The sequence below is a fragment of the Taeniopygia guttata genome, chromosome Z, assembly GCF_048771995.1.
Source record: "Taeniopygia guttata chromosome Z, bTaeGut7.mat, whole genome shotgun sequence".
Lineage (NCBI taxonomy): Eukaryota > Metazoa > Chordata > Aves > Passeriformes > Estrildidae > Taeniopygia > Taeniopygia guttata.
The window spans coordinates 41,191,908-41,212,579 of record NC_133063.1 but is presented as its reverse complement, the minus strand read 5'-3'; the positions used below and the strand labels follow the sequence as shown (position 1 = coordinate 41,212,579).

Genomic DNA, 20,672 nt, shown 5'->3' with positions numbered 1-20,672 from the left:
AGAGAATAGGGTAGTGGTGTGAAAGAAAGAATTAGTTATGGCAAATCTTATTAGTGTCCATTGTAAGCAGAGAAGCAGAGACATATGGGACCACTTGCAAAATTATTTCTTGTTTATTCAGCTTTGTAACCGAAGCAAATTTTTTTGCATAATGTCATTTATTTGGCAGCTGTAGGAGTGTAGAAGGTGTGTGTCTATGAAGCAAAAAGGGGGGAAGAGAGAACACAGTATTGGTATTCCATTAAAAGTGATGCTCAGTGCTTTGTTTGTCAGGTTTTGGCAAGGCTTTTCGCTTTGAAAGCCATTCAGAGAGGATCGAAGCAGATGGCAGGGAGATCCTGTTTGTGTTATTTTTGGACATTCCCATTGAAAGTCTCAGATTGTTGTCCCTTTTCCCCCTTCCCCCACTCATGCATGTTTTTTTTCTTCCTTCCTTTCTCCTTTCCTTGAGAACATTTTTATTTTTTTAAGGCATATATTATTAATCATACAACATCACCTAAAAGCTGGGTGTGTTTCTGATCAACCAAGCTGTGTCTAGTTTATATTTTTGTCCATCTAAAAATCCAAGCAGTGGGAGGACTGTGTCCCAAAGCAGTACAAGCAGAGTTAGGAGAGTGAGCTGGGAAGCCAGACTGCCATTTTGCAGGGTTCAGCTCAACAGCAGCACATCTCCCTGGCAGACCAGCAGCTATATTAAGCCCAGGCAGCAAGTTTAGATTGGAGGTCTCTGATAAAACAACTTTAGTGACCCCCATTCTTTCTAAGCCCTTGTGGAGGAGAGGGCCAGCTGTAGATAGCCTGGAAAACTGAACTAGCGCCTGGCTCCTTGTGGTGGTCTTTCCATGTCACTTGTTGGATTCGTTAATCTCAGGCAGCTCAGAAAGCTTTTGTTACGCCATCATTAGTGCCCAGATTGTGGTAGCAAGAGAGAACTTCATTGCCTCATGTTGTTGGTATAAACAGCTTCCCTGAGCAGTAATTTAGTTTAGAATAACAGCGCTGGAAATGTCTGCCGTGCTTTTCATGTCTTCACAGAAGTCTTCACAGACTTCTTCACAGAAGCCCTTCACAACCTTTATGAAGGCAATCCAGCAAAGTTGAGCCTGGTTCAATCAGTTAAAGCACTTGGCTAACCCCGGTCTGTCAGCGGGGATGTGCACATACAAGGAGGATGGGAGGTCTTGGCTGCAGCTGGTATCCAAAAGTTCAGATGATTCACCGAAAGCTCCTCCAGGTGATTAAATCTCTTAAACTAAGCTGGAAAGCTGGAAATCTTGAGGAAACAAGCATTATCATGCTTGTTTTGTCAGTGGTTATTCCCAGATAGAAGCAGATATTTAAATCCTCAAGTCTTTGCATCAGGTGATATTAGCAGTACTTTGGCACAGGAAAAATGGTTTACGAGGACATAAAGCTTTGGCTCAGAAAAATAAGCAAATGAACTTTACAGGTTTCACTTTTACTACTGTAACACTAAAACACAGTTCAGTGCAGGTTGCATTTGAGTTCAAGGTTTATCTTGGTTTTCAGATTGATTGAACCTGTATATCCACATAGTCCTTTTGTTTGTTTGTTTGTTTGTTTGTTTGGTAATTGGTGCACTGAGGGAATCCACTTCATAAACTCTCATTTTGTTCTTAATTGGATGAACACTCAGAAGTCTTTCATGTGCATTGCAGAACCTGAGTTTCAGTGCTGTAGTTGCAAGGTGGTAGCGGGTGACCCATTATGTGTGATGTCCCTTGAGGCGCATTTTGTTGGCAATAAGATCTGGAGGGGAAAAAAATTTAAAAAAAACCCAAACTAACCTTCACCTTTCTCTCACTTATCACCTGCTGAAGGATGAACATCCCCTTGGCAGGATTTTTGCGCTGCAGTGCTGACTTTTGTGCCTGCCTTATTAAAGTATGGCAACTCCTTTTTGTTACCTGCTGGATGAGCCTTCTTCTCAGAGGACCATTCCCTGCTCCTGGGGTGGCACGGCTTCTCTGCCCAGTGAGGATTTCCCTTCAAGAGCTTCCAGGGATAAGAGCTTTCCTGGTCTGGTGCTTTGAGAAAGGAGCCAAGCAACAGTCTCAGCCTAGACAAAAGGCAAACTCGACCTACTATTTATGTAGTTACTTAAACATGATTTAACCTAAATAATGCACACTGTGACTTGGCCGGGGGAGAAGGGGAAGGGGAGGAGAGGAGCTTGTTTCTAATGAGCCAGGAGATAGGACAATTAATTACATATGAAGGACAGATAACTGACAGCAAACTGTCTACAGTAGAGAGAAGCAAAATACCGATGTGAACAATTAAAGCGTCCATGTAATGGAAGGGTCAGCAATTTCTCATAGAGCAGGCGGCTGGGCACAGCCCCTAGAGAGCCACAGAGGATGCTTGGCTGAGTGGGAGGCCAGGTGGGCAGAGATTTTGGGGTCCTCCACCATCAAAGCTGAACAGGCATTTCTGAGACTGGCAGGCAGTGCTCTGGGCATTATTTTCATCACATGCAATTTTCATAGTGGAACTGTTAGCTACTAATCTCAGCAACATGTGTGGCAGGGAGGAGAGCGAGTGAGGCAGCAGAGCAAAGGCTCCACGGGCAATTAGGTACCTGCCTCAGGATGCTGTGGAAGAGCAAATCTCAGCTGCTGGCAGTTGAATTCTTTGAGGACCATGGTCAGAAATTTCCATTCTCTCTGCTCACCCTCCCTAAACTGCAATGAAATCTGGCATGACTTACCACTCACAACACCCCTTTCATCCGCCCCTCTCTGCCAGCCCATCCTGCGGTCAGACCCTGGCTGTAAAGGTTTGAAGGTAAAGGCCGATGGATTAGCCTAGAGAAGGGCCAAAGGTTAAATGAGCAGGGCTAGCAGCATGCAAAGGGCTACGATTGAAATATTTGCTGAATGCTGACAGGCAGCAAAATAGAGGCAGACAAGTGGCAAGTTCCTGTTTTCTCCTCTAATTGAGAAAATATTTTGGGTGGTATTCAGGCAGGCTGCAGATTGAGACAGGGAAAGTCAGCCAGCCAGGGAAGGAAGGATGGGAGGACTTTAATAAAATCACTATTCCCACTAAACCTGTTTCCAAAAGCTTTGCATTTATTCTTGAGGAAATCCCTGGAGTCTGGAGCTTACCTTTTGCTTGCTCATTTTTGCCATGCAACTACAGAGCCAAAATGCTCCTCTTCTAAACTTAATGTCTCACAAGCAGAATTTGACCAATACTTGATGTTTTTGCAGCTACATAAGTCTTTCTTTCATTGGATCATAGAAAGGTCTGGGTTGGAAGGAACCTTCAAGATCATCTTGTTCCAAGGCGCTGCCATGGTCAGGGACATTTTCCACCTGATCAGGTTGCTCCAAGCTCCATCAAACCTTTCTTTGGAAGTCTTCCTTATAGCATGGAGGTCCTACTATGAAAAATCCAGATGTTGTAAGGATCCAGCTCTCATCTGCTGGACAGGAGATTAATGAGATTTGGTGATGTGTTGATAAAACATAACAACTACTCAACCCTTGATTTTATTTGCTTGTAACACAGATAATACTCAGCTGCGTCTTAAGCCTGTGCAATGCATGATGCCCTTGTGCCTAGACAGGACTATTGCAGTCGTGGAAGTGAAGAGAGAGAAATTGTGTTTGTCTGGTGCATCACAGGTTTGTTGCACTGATTTCTGCCTTGGGCCACCCCTCTGGCATTCCTTGCTTGCTCTTGGATGTGAGTGGGAAGCTCTGATGGCACTTGTGAGGAGGAAATGCCAGGTTGATGTCACCGAAAGCAGTTCGCTGGCCTTTCACACCCTGACATCTTCCTTCAAAGGGTCATTTAATCCTCCAAGTACCCTCTGCCTTAAGCCTTCTGCTTTCCCCTTCCACAAATGCTCCCTCGAAAGCTGATAATGTACTGAGAAGGTTTCAATTAACATAATTTCCTTCTTTCTTAGAAATGTGGTCTTAGTTAAGGAGTCGGGGAGTAGGGTAAGAAAGATGTAAAAAGAAACAGTTCCTCAAGCCAAAAAGCAGCATGAGGGTCAGCAAAGTTTACGTTCCCTTCTAAATGCTCTTGTCATAAAGCTGGGAGGCTGACTTATAAAATGTTTTCTGGAGCTTGCTATAACTGCAGCAGAGGAGGGTTTTGGCAGGAGAGTACCCAGTTTGTGGCCAGCAAGTTGTGTTGCATTTGGGCTCTTGGAATCTCATGTGCTCCTTAAAGATGCCCAAGAGGCAGTCAAGAGTTTCCTAATAGTCAATATGAGCTTGGTTAAAGCTTCAGCATTAATCAACAGCTCCAAAACTTTATTGTTGAGCAAAAGAAAGGAAAGCTTGCCTGGCTTAGTGGATCAGCTTCCAGTGAGGGGTGCCAGGGTTCCATTCTGCTGGCCTTGCACCACAGCTGCTCCTGGAAAGCAGTTCACAGGGCTGGGGCAATATTCCTGCTGCTGGAGCAAAGTAAGGAATGATTCTTTTCCTGCCTGTGACTATGAAGCAGCTGGTGCGTTGGTTGGTCAGCAATGCAGATTTTGGCATTGTTTGAGGAGGCCTGTGATGGGAATAAAGCAGCACAGTCAACACGTTACAGTGGGGAAACTGAGGCACAAACAGAAAGTGTGTCCAGATAAGGGAATGGATCTTGGGAAGGGTCTGGCGCCCCAGGAGCAGCTGAAGGAGCTGGGAAAGGGGCTCAGTCTGGAAAAAAGGAGGTTCAGGGGGGACCTTGTGGCTCTGCACAACTCCCTGACAGGAGGGGACAGCTGCAGGGACGGGGTGGGGGGAGGTCAGGCTCTGCTCCCAGGGAACAGAGACAGAACGAGAGTGAATGGCCTCAGACTGGGCCAGGGAAGGTTTAGATTGAATATTAATTTTTTTTTTTCTACCAAAGGGCTATGTCACCACCCCATGAGGGATTTAAAAGCCACATGGGTGTGGCACTTGGGGGCATAGGTCAGTGGTGGCCTTGGCAGTGCTGGTGTTTGACTCCATGTACTTGGAGTATTCTCCAATCTAAAAGATTCTGTGCCTCCCTCTGCATAATGCTCTGTGTCAGCATGAGCTGAAAGTGAAGCCCCTGACTCATTCAGTCATCAAACCATCCTCCTGCCTTTAAATCACAGGTCTGTCTTGACTTTCCCTTACCCCCTCAGTCTGTGCCTGGGTTGCACGAGGGAGAACAAAGTGACACTTGTCTGCCTCGTCCAAAGAGCTCACTCAAGCAGGTGATTGCCTTGCCTCCTTTTGCAGTCCCAAAAAAAAAGTGTTGAAGTGTTGTCTTGGGATGTAAAACATCCCATATATTCCCCTGGGACTGGATTTTTGCTATCTAACTGCAAGTGGCAGTGAAAGGAAAAGAGGTCAAAATTGCAGGATAAGGGAAATAATTCCTAGGTGCTGAAATTAGGAGAAAGATATGAGCACTCATGTTCTGCACTCCTCACAGTGCAGGGAGCAAGGGAACTTTAACAGCTTTAGGTGCATTCTCTAAAGAGCTGATCCTTCATCTGTAACCCTGCCAGGAATAAAAAAAAAAGAAAAAAACCAAAAAACAAAGAAAAGCAAGCAAGAGGATGAGAAGTCAGTCAACTTCAGTTAAGAACTTGTCATTTTTTATTTGTTTTGGGGATGTTAAGAGACCAACGCAAAACTATGTCTTACAACAAAACAGTGTCTTGCAGCAAGGACCATGGTTCTCAGTCACAAGCCCCCATTCACCTCCAAAAGGGAAATTTATCCCTCTTTGTTGAGCAAGGGAGGTTTGGTTTTATTTAATCATGAATATTTTCGGCACACGTGCTACTTCATGTATGCATGAAGGTTTATTCCAAAGAGTTTTGGACCTTAAAACCTGGGTATATCTAACAGGCAAGCAAAGGAATTGGAAACATGGGTTTTGGGCTCAAAATTAAACTTCGTCTGTTTTGATCTCCCTCCCTTTAAATAAAAGATATGACAGCACATAGCATCCTCTCTGAGAAAAGAGTTAAATCTACAAAGTACTTTGAACCCCAGAGTGATATCATTCATTTTATTTGGTCTGCTCTGGTTTCTAGTCAAAATGAGAGAAACACAAAAAGATCTTGAGTCAGCTCTGCTTTTGGTTTTTTGTTTAAATCTGAAACCCTGAAAATGAAAGGGCAGCAAGACAGGAAATATAAACTGAAACTAAAAAGGAGACTTGAAGAAGCCCAAGAAAAATGGAAAATCTAAACTTTGCTGGGGTGTCTTCAACCGTAGCGACCTGAAGGTTGAGCTCACCCCACAGTGGGAAATTGTACTTTTTCATACAATAAAAAGAGAAGAGCTTCTTTCAGGGGACTGGTGGGTCTGATCACTTCAAAAGTTCTAATTTCTAAAATAATTCTCATAATACTATCCTCTTACTACAGAGGGGTGTTTTGCTGTTGTAATTTTGGTTTTCTTTTTGTTTTGGTTTTTGTGTTGTTTTATTTGGTTTGGTTTGGTTTGGTTTGGGTTTTTTTGTTTGTTTTTTTTGTGGGTTTTTTTTGGTTTTTTTGTGAGTTTTTTCTTTTTTGTGTGTGGGGTTTTTTTTTTGGGTTTTTTTTGGTTCTTTTTTTTTTTTTATTGGAGAGCCAGACTACTTTGGATATCAGTTTTCAGGGGAAACTGAGGCTCACAGCTGTAACCCTAATTGCCACAGATTATTCATACATGGTAATGCTGTTCTAAAAAGCTTATATTTCACAATTTCCAGGCTAGTGCTTTATCTTTCAGGCCGTAACATTTCTGCAGGGTTGTCTACTCAGTTGCCCAGGATTTTATATCAAGAAGAGCCAGCTTCTGACCAGAAGTTTAGAAATTTGCCTACTTCACAAAATAAATGTATTTCTTGGGTTTTTTTACCTCATTGTGTGTGGCTTCTAGTTCTCAGCAACTCATTTCTCTGAAAGAAATTAAAGGAACCTCCTAAAAGCCCCATGACACAGAGTTTCAGTGAAGCAGGGACCAAAAACAACTGTGTCTGAGTAAATGTCTTATTTGGGTGTTTGTAATCTGACTCAGCAGCCCAGACCTTGATTTTTATCTTCCCAAAGGATTGGGTGGGAGGGATGGGTAATAACAGTTCAAAGCAATGCAGTTCCTAACATCTGGGACTAAAGGGAGGAATGCTATTTTGCAGTAAGGGCTATCAATATCTTGATGTCATTGTTCAGTTGTTTGCCCTGTTGTTGTAACATTTTATAACCAGGAAAGAAGCTCAGATCATCCATGCTTCCTACAAGACACTTTGCTTGTTTGGAATATTTTAGGAGCTACAAATATATTTCATCATTCTCCCACTGATTTTGCTTGTAACACCTCAAGAAAATACAACAGCCAAGCTTGGGAGAAAGTGAACATCAAATGTTGGAAAGATGGTGAAGTAACATGGGTGGGAGCTGATAAATTTGATAAGTTTGGTTGGAAAGATCTCTCTCAGACTTCAAATGAAAACAAAGCAGACCTTGCCCTCCCTAAAAATGTAATTTTTCTGTCACAGAATAAAAATGCACAGAAATTTGAATGTTTTTTTGGACTTCAGGCATTCTCAGAAAACCCTACATCACCTTTAGGGAATTTAAATGAAAACAAACATGCTTTTTTTGGCCACATGTGGTTAGATAAGAGAGGTCTTTTGGGTATTTATTTATTTATTCATTCATTTATTCACTGACACCATTACTAAAACAAGTCCAAACGGAAGATTTCTAAGCATTTTAGTTCCTCCTACTGCTTTAGTTTACGTCTTTGAAGATCCAGGCAGGCCAGGGAGGAGGCTGGAGCCCTGTCTGCCAGAATTTTGCTTCTCTGCCTGGGCGGTCCCCAGCTTCTGCTGGGAATTAAGGAGGTTTTGGTTGTGTTTTGTCTCCTTTGAGGCAGAGTACGCTGCCTGGACAGCAGCTGGCTATCTCTCCATGCTTGCCACTGATTTACATGTGACCATGCTGTTTCCTGTAGTTTTAGATGCAGCTCTAGCAGCAGCAGAAAGGTGGAGGTTTAGGTCCAGTCTTACACAGTAGCTTTGTGGTCCACTGTGACTCAGAAGAACCTTGGGGTTTTTTTGAACTTCCAAGACAGATGCTGAGACAGATTATACGGGAAGTTGGGGGTGGCAGATGGCCTCAAAGCACCCCCAAAGGTGAGAATCTGATAAGACCCACTAGTTAAGTCAAGACTGGTAGCCTTGCCCTAACACCCATAGGTTTCATGGCAGGGCAATGTAGGACTGTCAGGAAAAAGGGACTCAGGTCTTCATAGAATCATAGAATATCCTGAAATGTATGATCCACAAGGATAATTGAGCCCAGCTCCTGGCCCTGCACAGAACAGCCCCCAAAATCACACCATGTGCCTGAGAGCATTGTCCAAATACTTCTTGAACTCTGCTAGGCTGGCATTATGACCACTGCTCTGGGGAGCCTGTTCCAGTGCCCAACCACCTTCTGGGGGAAGAACCTTTTCCTGATATCCAAGCCAAACCTCCCCTAACACAACTTCATTCAATTCCTTGGGTCCTGTCATGGCTCACCATAGAGGATTCAGGCTCCTCTCATATCTTTGACCCTTCATACAAATTATGTGGTTGGGCTTCCTTGGCCAATGAGTGCAGGCTTGTCACAGAAGTAATCCCTGAGTGTGTTGCCCCTTTTGCTCATATGTTTAGGCACGATATGGCACTGGGGAAGCTCCTCTTTAAAGGTGACAATTGTCCTTTGGTCCTTGTGAGGCCAACATTGGCAAACATAGTCCCTTAAATTTCACCACCAGTGGTCTTGTAGCTGCTGAAGGAGAATTACCCATGTATACCCATAATATGGATTCCATATGCCTGTATTAATCCAATATTTGGATGGGAGAGCTTTGAAAGTGTTCAGTTCTGTTGTATAAATCAAGGAGTCACAGTTGAACACCTTAGGTGTAGTAATTTAGAGATGATCCTACTATTTATTTGAAAAACTACTCTTGGGCCCTCCTATAATGAAAAGATTTCTTGCCATTAAACATGGGAGAAGGGAAGGACTCAGAGACAGTGAAAGTGATTTTTAAATACAAAAACCTCTCAGACGAAAGGCAAGTCAAGGACCCCAAAATTTCTCAGTGTCATGCCAATAGCATAGTCATGAGAGGACAACATCTTCCCTTATCAATTGAAACCTCACTAGAGAGTGTAAATGTGAAACTATGTTCTTCTGAGATGGCTTCATGCTCAGAAACTCCAGTTGGAGAGGTGAAAATTGGTACTTGCTGCTCCTTGACCTGCCAAAAGTGGCATTATGTGAGTGAGCACATTAGAGGATCTTCTGGAGATTTCCCTGTGGGCTACAAAATGCCCAGTGTCCTCATTCCCTTCACAGGATGAATTAGTTGTTGTTGTGAAAAACCGTGACCTCAAAGGCAATGCAGGAGTCAGCTTGGATGCCATTAGCTCAGTGTTGATTGCTTCCAGCTCCCACATCTCAAAATGAAAGTACAAGAAAAAATAACCCTCCCCTTCCCAGTTTTCCATGCTGCACTGCCTTCCCATTGATTTTATTGCAGTTCATTGTTATCCCTAATGAGAGAATTCTGATTTAATGGAGTATTAGACAGACTGTAGTCAGCACAATTCCTCTTTCCTTCCACCCTGTTTCTGTAGAATAATGTAATATGATGTTTAGCAAGTCCCTTTTTGTATAAAGAGATATCCATATGGAGGAATCAGATTGATTGCTGTCTTGGTGTGCTTTTCTGTTCTCTGAAACACCTTCCTGCAGTAGTAACATCAAATGTAAAGACTGAGGACTTGACCTGGCAGGTGCCAGCTCTTGGGAATACAAACATTCAGCTGTAGGAAATATCTCTGTTACACTATGGAAATAATTAGGCAAAGCGAGATAGGAGGGAATGACTCCACAGAGGTGCTTCATGGTGAGATCATAATCTGCAACAGTGGAGCAAGGATGGGCTGGTGATATCAGCCAAAAACTGTGGTGAAATTCGTCACCTCATACAGGACTTCTTCCTGGGTGTTCCTGCTTTTGTACGTTCCTAAATATGGAGACCGTCTGCAAGGTGACTCCAAAAAATGTTAAAGATGGAAATGCTCTTGTGTTTCGGTTTTACATAAACTTCTGGTTTCTGTTTCCCTTGTTACAAAGTATTTTGCATTCACAAAGCACTTCCTCCTTTCTGATGACTGTAAGTGGTCGGTTCGGGTGGGGAAAGAGTTGTTCTCTAGTACCAGGCACATGGAGTGAATCTTGGGGTGAATCTTGTGGTTGTTCTCTGAAGGTCCAGGAGTTGGACTTGATGATCCTTGTGGTTGGTCTCTTCCAACTCAGAACTTTCTATGCTTCCCTATGTGTACAGATGCAAGTGTAGATAAACACTTATCACACAATGGAAAAACACAACCTTGAATGAGAAGGTACTGCCTTCAGGAGGATCATCTTCTCTGCTCTGTGTTTGGGAAGGACTCACATGTAGGCACATGGCTAATCGAAGTGCTCCTTCCCTATCAGTCTGTGCAACAGCTTTCCCTCTGGGCAGCATCTGTGCCCAAACACAACCCCTGGAAAGAGGAGGTTTGCTCTTCCTCCCCAGCTGCCTTTCCCTGCAGGGGATTCCCCTGCATGATCTCATGCAGCTCTAGTGGTAATTATCATCATCCCATGGCTCAGTGGGGTTTGCCTCCAGAGGAACCAACCATATGGCTTTTGACACCCATCTGCACAGGTATGCAATATCTCACTGCAAGTTAAAAAAAAAAATCAGTAAAAAGTGTTGAAAAAGTAGTTTTCTTATGCTCTTTTTCACTCTGCTCTTTAAACAGCTTTGTAGTTGTCTGGTTTAGAAAACTATTTCTCAGGTTAATCTATTTTATTTTTTTAACCTTGAAGTTTTCATTTCAGCTTGATAAACAAACATAACTTCTATTTTGCCCACAGACTTGCTCTCACCCTGCCACAATGTTTTGTGCTGACAATCCATGCAGAGCCTTGAGCCCGCCTCTTTTCTTTTTCCCTTTTCAAAAAGAAAAAAACAAAAATCTCTGGTGTCTGCATTTTCAGGGATGTAATTTTTATTAAAGATGCAGTGTGGAAATAATGGTGTATTTTAGGAAAACTTTATATTTTTTTTCTTTTCTGATGTCTTTATTGCCACTTTTTTTGTTTCTTTTCCTCTGGTTTTGCAGGGTCAGGAGCTTGGGAAATTAGGGTGCATCAAAATCCTATGTAACTTCCCCCCTCATCACAGTCACACCTCTCTTTGCTCTAGCCTGTGCTACTATAGGAAAAAATAAGGTGACGTGGAGAGTTAAAGAAAATCTTAGCCCAGTCATCATGTCCTGAAGAATCTGCCAGCCCAGTTCAGGAGATGAGGATCTCCCTTTTCATCCTCTGGCTGGAAGTCTGTCAGTGGGAATCTCCTTGCTGGAGTGTGGTGCCTCCTTGCCAGGGGAGCAGCACATGGGTTGATCTCTGTGAACAGGTTAAATAAACGGATTATGTTTGGGTTAATTGTCACTGGTTCTACTGCTCTCCATTACTGATCTATCTGGGAGCCTGGCCAAGGAGTAGATGCGAGAGACAGCATCATCACTAGTATCATCACTCCCTCATTGTCTTCATTGTGTCTGGATTTATCCATTTATTTTCCTTATCCCTCCCACTCCTTTTACTTTTCCTTTATTTTATTTTCTTCTTTTTTTCTTTTTTTTTTTTTTTTTTCTCCCCACTACTTTAGTTTTTCTCTTTGGCTGAGCAAATAGGCCAGATGGCAGTGAGGGGAACAGACAACAAGTGAGCCATGGCATATGGGCAGCCTGTTTAATTTCAACTCCTGTTGGGAAGTGGCTTGCAGGGAGATAAGTTACAAAAGCAGAAGAGGAGGAGGAGTGTGTGTTGGAGGAGAGGGGCAGGAGGAAGGGAAGACTCTTTTTGAGATGAAGCAGCCCAGCTGAGAGGAGTCCAGGCACAGGGGACTGAAACCTTGGCTGCATTCCTGACACAAAGCAGTAAATTAGCTGTTTCCGTGTCAGTTGGTACAGGAAGTCTTGTTGGCTGCACATGGGAAGGAGAGATGGGGATGTCTGCCTCAAACAAGGAGGAGGAGGAGATGTCTCTGATTTCCATTTCACTCCCCCTGTCCCAGGCAAGCTCCAGCTAGGTTTAGGGATGTGGAGGTTTTTGCCCAGCTGCAGAAGAGGAGTCATGCTGCCCTAGATGATTTTTTTTTCTCTGCAAATAGAATTGTGTATGGTTTGCGCCTATGGGCATCAAAGTGAGATCACCCAGTAAACAGTCCTTTGAAGCAAACGGCATAACTTTTTAAGTTTTGAAACAAAACAAAATAAAAAGTTGACACAAAGCAAAATTAAAAGCAGCTTAATAACAATGTAGTTGACAGTGATTCCCCTTTCCCCTTCTCTTCTGTTTTGGCCTTCCTTTTTCTCTGTCTCAATTTGCTTTTTAGATTCAATATGCAAGCTATCAGCTTCTGGCTATCTATTCACATCGTTCATGCATTTTGGATTTTGTTGACTAAGACTAAAGGGAGTCTTACCTTAAATGTGTCCTAAATAATTTAGGAAGAAAATTAGCATGAATTGCACTAAATTGTAGATATATGAGGCTTCCTGTCTTTGTTTTGATGTACTCAGACTTTAGAAGAGAGTGAGGAGAGGCAGGTGTACTTCTCTTACTTTTTCTAAATGTGTTGGTTTTGAATCTCAGCTTCACTGAAATGTTGTTTAAAATGGCTACACAATTTAGGAACTTGAGAAGTCTTATTCCTGCTGATGCTTAGTGGGTTTGATGTTCCTTGGTACAGGTTCTTAACACCTTAATCCCAGAGGCTTTCTTAAAAATCACCCATTTTGTCCAACAACATAATTTTGTTCTATTTCCTCCTCTTTGATGAGAACAAGCATGGAATCCCAATACAATCATCACACACATGGATCATTTGAAGTTCTGTGGATGTTATCAGCGTCCTGACTGAAGGGTGGGACTCAATCTCAATGCACCCATGTCTGAGATTCAGCTGTGAGCTCCATGCTTGTGCTTGCCAGGGTGGGAAAACTCTACACACCAATTGGCTCTGGAAATCCTGATTCCGTTGGCAGGATGCAGATGATCCTGGGCAGCAGTTGTGTTCTAAGCCTGCACAAAGAACTTTTTATATCGCTCTAATTCTGCAGAGAAGTTTTTATTCTCTAGAGATTCTGCAGAGAAATGATTATGCATCACTGGCTTGGTGGAGCAGAATTTTAACTTACAGTTTAGGCACTCCTCCACTGATTAGTTTTAACATGAAATAGAAACACAAGCCTGTGATATTGGTGAAATATTTAAGATAGTTTGTTAAATTATTTAAATAGCAGAGTTTAAAGTAGGCAAGATAAAAAACAAAACAAAAAAGGCCATTGATCCAAACAAGAGCTCAGTTTTCCTGAATTTGAAAACTGTACATTTAGATTAACTAGTTATCTGAGAAAAACGTTTCCACTTTTATTACCCTCACAAAAAACCCTAATTTTGATTTTTTTATATTTGGTCCCTGCATACTCTGTTTCATCTGCAGTGCTAGTAATTGTTGCAGCCTCTATCATTTCCTACTACTCATCCAGCACATATCTGGGCACTCACCCAGACTGGATGAAGCTTTCCTCTTTCAACGAATGCTAATGAAGAGGTTTTTTGACTTACTGTTAGTAAACCAGGTATGGACTGCTCCAGTCTTCTTGCCTGAGTTTGGACATCACCTCATCTTGTCTTGCCCTTAGAGGTGACTTTCCATCCTGCCTCAAAAAAGCTTGTTTGCATCTGCTACACTTGTCTTTGCACAGTTGCCATCTGGCATCTGTATGACATTACCACAAAGTAAAATTTGAAACATCTTCTCAAAGGAGGAGATAGAGATCATATTTGTGGTGTTTAAAGACTCCAGAGTGGTGGCACTAACAGTGTAGACTTGTGACAGTGTGAAAAAAGTGTGAGTAAGCAAAAAGATTTTTTTGTGGACCATTGGCATTAATTTCATAGAATCACAGAACAATATGGGATGGAACAGGACCTTAAAGATCGTCTGGTTTCAACCTCCTGCCATGGACATGGACATCTTCCACTAGATTGGGTTACTCAAAGCCCCATTCAATCTGGCCTTGAACAATTTCATATTTTTCTATTTTTTTCTCTAAATTTGAGATAAAATACATGGGACTTTCTGCATCCAAAGGAGCACTTAATGTTTTCAGTTTCTGTTTGTCTAAGATTCTCCAAATTTAATAGAGCTTGCTCAGTTCCTCATCTATGTCTGTTCTGAATACCAGTTCAGTGTGACACGTGAAAAGCAAAGGTGATTGGGCTTTGACATGTCTTCAATAAAAACTCATGGGAAATGTGCATCAAGACCCATAGACAGCTTTGAAAATTTCAGTCCTTTCTCTTCCTCTACTCACATTTCAGCATGAAAAAAGAAACATTTTTCAAGTCTGACCTCCTCTAGCAAACCCTTCATCTTGGGCTGTGCATCTGAGAAGGAGAAAACTTTCAATGCCTGATTCTTTTAAATGTGGCAGCTGAAAAGAAGATAATTAGGACAGACAAATCCAAGCAGTACTTTTGCAAATGGTATTTTTCTTTTTTTCCCCTGTGTATGTCTATATTATACTTTTCCACATGCTTTCAAAGGGAAGCTGATAAAAAGGATTTGCTTGGCCTTTTTGTTGCAGAAGGGGGAAGGGTGCCATTTTTGTGTAGTGCTGCAAGACAGATTCTGCAAGTGAAACTACCCCATCAGCGGCAATCATGCCCGGAGGGGACAACTCCAGGAACTGAAGCAGATTTTCTTTTCTTTTTTCCCTTGCTCTGCTTTGTGGATTTGTTGTGCTATGGGACCAGGTCTTTTATGGCACATAGGAGTGGGGTTTATGGAGCAATCAACTCCATCACCCCATCTGCAGTAGCAGCAATCATATAATGCTTTAGTTTTTGCAATAGATTTTGTGTGTATGAGCTGAAAGTACGTCTGGGAGGGAAGGGGATGTGAAATGTTGTCTTTTTTGTCTTTTTTTTTTACCCCTTTTCCTTTCCTTTCCTTTCCTTTCCTTTCCTTTCCTTTCCTTTCCTTTCCTTTCCTTTCCTTTCCTTTCCTTTCCTTTCCTTTCCTTTCCTTTCCTTTCCTTTCCTTTCCTTTCCTTTCCTTTCCTTTCCTTTCCTTTCCTTTCCTTTCCTTTCCTTTCCTTTCCTTTCCTTTCCTTTCCTTTCCTTTCCTTTCCTTTCCTTTCCTTTCCTTTCCTTTCCTTTCCTTTCCTTTCCTTTCCTTTCCTTTCCTTTCCTTTCCTTTCCTTTCCTTTCCTTTCCTTTCCTTTCCTTTCCTTTCCTTTCCTTTCCTTTCCTTTCCTTTCCTTTCCTTTCCTTTCCTTTCCTTTCCTTTCCTTTCCTTTCCTTTCCTTTCCTTTCCTTTCCTTTCCTTTCCTTTCCTTTCCTTTCCTTTCCTTTCCTTTCCTTTCCTTTCCTTTCCTTTCCTTTCCTTTCCTTTCCTTTCCTTTCCTTTCCTTTCCTTTCCTTTCCTTTCCTTTCCTTTCCTTTCCTTTCCTTTCCTTTCCTTTCCTTTCCTTTCCTTTCCTTTCCTTTTTTTTTATTTTTTATTTTTTTTTTTTTAAGTTGGAAAGAGTCTGTCTGAGTTCCTTTATGCTTTTCAGGCTCAGGGATGAGAGAGAGTGTGTGTACGTGTGCACGTCTATGCCCATACAGTCACTCAAGTGGGAAAAAACCCCGTTTGCAGTTCACACAGAAGGAATTTCTGACAGAGACAACAGCGCTAAGCAGAAAGGCACATCCTGATCTCTGGCAAGTGAGGGGCAAGCTGGCGGACACACGCACACAACACATACTCTCCAGGCGCTCTGCATAATATGTGCAAAGCGCTGCCCTTTAATGAACGTAACCTATGGTGGCTGGGATGCAGCCGGCCAGACCTCACCATTAATAAACTGGGAACATTCTTCTCCTTTTTAGTCCCTTTCAATGCCAGCCCTGCGTTTTGATCTCCCTTGAATGCTGCTCCCCCTCATTTGGGGCTCCAATTCTGAGAAGATTTGGCGCATTGTTTGAGGTCGCAGGATGTCGGATTGATTTCGGAGCTTTTGTATTGACTCTGGGCTCCTGAATGAAGCTGTCATGTGTGTCTGTGGTTGGCTAGCAGGCTGTCCGGCTGCAAGCTGTGCCTTCCTTTGTTGTTTAGGCCTCATTGAGCTGAGGGAAGAGGCTCATTTCAGGGTGATTTACCACCACCCAAACACCAGCTGTCTGTTGTACTGCTGCTTGCCTCCACCTTGGATTCAGTTCTTGTTTCCCTTCCTTTCTCCCCTTCTTTCCCACTCTACCACTGTAGGCACTTTGGTACTTGTTCTTCAAAATGTGTGGATCACCCTGACAGAGCAGCAAAAAAACCATAACAAACACTGAATGTGTTGTTCTTCCTAATGGTGTTTATGCAGCCGTGGGGATTTTTAGAGTTTGCTGTTGCAGTGCAAAGAATGATATCCCACATTGGAAGAGATTCACAAGGATCATTGTGTCCAGCTCCTGGCCCTGCACAGGATAGCCCCAAGGATCACACTGCCTAAGAACATTGTCCAAATGCTTTCTGGATTCTGGCAGACTTGAGGCCTTCTCTGGGGTGGTTCCAGTGCCTAACCACCCTCTGAGTCGTTCTGCCAGCTCCCTGGGGAAAAAGCTGCTTCCAGTATTTTCTATTGCTGTTGCTTAAAAGAGAGAAAGGCTAATGAAAACCAATCAGGTTAGAGCCCAGCTGGACCTTTCAGCTTCTTCAAGGTGTATGGCACAGGGCTAAGACAAGCCCACCACTATAGCTGAGCTTTCCAGCCACAGACTTGGAAGACAGGATCCTACTGTTAATCCCAGCTAGCAACTCCAGAGCAGAGAGCCTGGCAGCTCCCTGGAGGCTGGCCAGTGCCATGTGCTTCGTGTCTGACTCCTTTAAGCGGAGCTGGCAGCTCCACACGGGATGGCTCTGGGCAACGCCGCAGTGATTTGTGTGTGCCCTGTGCCTCCCCTGGAGCTGCTGGCGTGAAATGAGTTGTGACCGACCCTCATTTGACTTCTGGGTGATGCAGTTCAGTTTTTCTCAACCACAGGCTGTTAAAACTGGCAACTGCTCAGCTCCTGTCACCCGTGCAGCTGAGATAATTAAGCCTTGTTACTATTATTATGGGGTTTTTTTGGTTTGTTTTTTTTTTTTTTTTTTTTTACTTTTCTGCAAACTTTGGCTGACTGCTGGAGCCCATGGTGCAAGGAGGTGGGTGAGGCCAGCCAGATTCCCTATAAGAGGCAGGATAATAGGACATATGTCAAGGAGCCTTCTTGTTCTTTTGCCTTGAGAAGGATGATGTCTGGCAGTGGATGTGAGTCAGCAGAAGGCAAAGCGATCTTCCCTGTTGGAAAACCTTGTGCCTACCTACTTCTAAACAATAGTACCTCATGTTATTCAAAGTCCAGGAATCATAGAAATAATTCTCAATTAATTAAGACCAAACATCTATACCCAGTCAGATGAGGCTCCTCTTTTTGTGGTGTTCTCTCATTCCCTGTGACCACCAAGCACTGCTGGACAAAGAAAGGAGGGAAATATTAGGAGGCAGCCACCACAGCAGGATAGCTTTAGTGAGGTGTTTTAATTTTTAACAAACTCCTTGGGCACTAGAAACTGTAAAATAACATACAAATAAACAAACAAAAACTCACTAACCCTTAGCACCCTGTAGGGCTCGGTTTCAGATCGCTGAATAAAAGCTGAAGTTGCACATGCATGTTTAATGTAACACAAGGCGTGTGCTGTTGAAAAGCATGCTTTCGTCTAATCTGGTTCCAGACAGAAGCATCCAAACAGAAGCCCCTTTCCCTATCCCCACTGAACTGCTTGGTGTATGTGCGGAAACCCCTGAATGACAAGGCCTCCATCTGCTCTGGAACAGAGCTGCGACTGGCTGCAAATGTTGTCCATATGCTTTTTTTTTTTTCCTCTTTTGCCTTTCAACTTAGCTGCCTAATGTTAGACACCTATCTGCAAATTAATCATCTGCTCATAAGGAGTTTTCCTAAAATAAGGTGGAAGTAGTAGCTCATTCATCCAATGCACTTTAAGCAAGGTGCATCTGCAGCTGGAAAAGGAGGTGGGATTATTTATCCAGTGCATTGCTTTCATTTAGCTTTTCTTAGGGAATTGAAGGGCCCCTTCATTCTTGTAGTGTCAGAGGAAAATACAAAAAACTCTCAAGTTTTGGATTCATATTTCCATTGTACTCTTGATTTTCGAGGTTGTTATGGGTAACATCTTGTGATTTCTCTCTGTTAAATAAAACTGGTGATACTTCCATTTGGACAGGAGAACATGGCCACGGTTTGCCATGAGCTCAGGTGGCATTAGAGCCATAGAAGGGTCTAAAAATGGGAGTTTTTTTCCTTGGCTTGTGGTTGAAAAAGGGTTGGATTATCTTATTGGACGTAACGACTTTGCAATGGACAGTGGGACAAGCCGAGTATCAATGAGACATATGTGCATATAGTTTCCTAACAACAAGTGTATATTTATGCTATAGCCACCCCAAGGTATCCAGTGGCCTTTTGGGAAATGTGTGAGTCTTTCCTAGGTCTTTTTATAGTTCTAATTTGTCTCATGTGCTTTGGAGTATCTAGAAAGTTAGACAAAGGGATCTCTCCCAGTGCCTCAGTTTCCTATCTCTAACACAGCATTTTAATACACTTGCTTTTACTTATAGTTTAAGCACTTCTTTCTGAGAAAAAAAAAAAAAAACAACTTTAATAGATTACAGACCAATTGTTGAAGGATTGCAATAATGGGGCAAGAGTGAAATGCCTTTGACAGATGGCAGTCACAGGCAGAGGAGGCCAGTTGGAAGAAGCCCCCTGAAAACCTCAGAGTTTGAGAGTTTGTAATCAGCAGCCCAAACATGAGGCATTTTGGGCAGTTATCAGATTAGATATCAGTACAACCTTTTCAGTGTCATAGTTTTTTCCCAGCTTCTCTTTTGGAAAGAGAAAAAAAGATAATTTCTGCACATTATCTGACCTTGCTGAAATTTATGAGATGCTGAGCTCACCAAGAAAGCGACCTCTGCACACCTGGCAGGTTGCATACTCTCCCAAGGTGACCAAAAGTTTATCTGCCTGTTTTTAATTCCTGCCACAAAGGGTCATCTCTCTACTGTGCCCTGACATTGAACAATGGCTGCAATTCCTTTTAATCGTGCCCTTTCCCTTCCTCATCATTTAGGGCAGAGCACTTCCACTTGGCCAAACTTGCTAACTGTTTTGGGATCTCCTTTTCTATATAAATTAATCCAGCTGAAATCTTATGATTGTACATGAGCAGATTCTCCCTGTGTTCCCCAGCAGATGCCAAGAGTGTTTATTTTTCAGCTGTGGACAGCAAAATTCTGGAAGTAGGCAATGTCTTTGTTTGCATGCCTATGGAAAAATAAGTAATTGTGATAATTTGTAGGGACTTCACTGGCTCTTTCTGACTCCATGCAGTTTTAATTCAAGCAGCATTTTCACCAAGTCTGGAATCCCAACTCCTTTCTGCCATGATGATTTATCAAGACGTCCAGATTTGATAAGGAACAAAAAATACTTTAGTGAAGAACCAAAGTGACTCAAATAACCCCCAGAAAAGAACACTGTTAACATTCAGTCAGTCTGATGCTGCTTGGATCACATTCAGTCAGTCTGATAGATTTTAAACAAAAATAAAGGCGTCTGAGGTCAGCTTCTCTCACAGACTATTGGTTGCAGGTAAAAAGAGAGTGAGTGGACTCTATTTCTTTGCAAATCTCTGTTGGTTTGAGCATCAATCCCTGGAAGCATCCAAGCCCAGATTAGAGGGAACTTGCAGGAACCTGGTCTAGGGAAATATGTCCCTGCCCATGGCAGGGGGTGGAACAGGGTGATCTCTAAGTTCTCTTCCAACCGAAATGTTCTATGATTCTATGTCACAGACATTGCAGACTCTGTAGTAGCAGTGTGAGGTGAGAATGTCCTCTTGGATTCTTGGCATGGGTTTAGCAGGGGTGATGTGGACCCGTTGTTCTACTGAGAGCACGTCTTTCCTGAAGATTTTATTTCACCAAATCTGGGCACGTTAGAAGCAAGTAGGTATTAACTTGGTAAAAGTGAAGAGAAAAAGTAGTGTATGAGCTTTTCCTCAAGTCTCTGCTGTTTGGTATTTGTTCTGGGTGGGCATGCTAGACATGTTCCTGTTCATGCAAGTGTATGAAAGCCATAAGTTAAAATAATGTGCTTCTTTTTAGCTTTGCTTTCCCACTTTCTTTTTCCACACACCTTGTCTTCCTTCTGCCTCTGACTTCCATACCGTTGGGATATTATCCTTTGGTGAAGTCTTCTTGGCAGATTGGGAGCTCCCTCTCTGTGAAAATGAACCTCCCAGCAGCACAGGAAGAGTCCACAGGCTTCCCTAATGCCCTTTTTTCCCCTACAAATACAAGCCTCTTGGTCTTCAGTGGTTCAGATTGTGCTGATGTTTTTCCTTCCTTATCTCTTATAGGGAAAAGTCATTGGAGATGCAAAACTGCTTATGAGTTGTGGTTGCAGAAAAGGGAAAAATTCTCAAGTGAAAGACTCAGATCAGGTCAGT

The 20,672-nt window shown here is 42.7% G+C and overlaps 1 protein-coding gene across 4 annotated transcripts in view; it reads left to right on the top strand.

The window, feature by feature from the left end:
• SETBP1 (SET binding protein 1) overlaps positions 1–20,672 on the top strand; it is a 270,005-nt gene that overhangs the window by 31,351 nt on the left and 217,982 nt on the right. For 2 of the 4 annotated variants that reach the window (XM_072922715.1, XM_012577517.5), the window contains exon 3: positions 20,583–20,666. The exons of the other annotated variants lie outside the window; for them this stretch is intronic. In XM_072922715.1, coding sequence (XP_072778816.1) covers positions 20,583–20,666 — 84 coding nt within the window. The remainder of the gene's footprint in view (positions 1–20,582; positions 20,667–20,672) is intronic. 4 annotated transcript variants of the gene reach the window in all.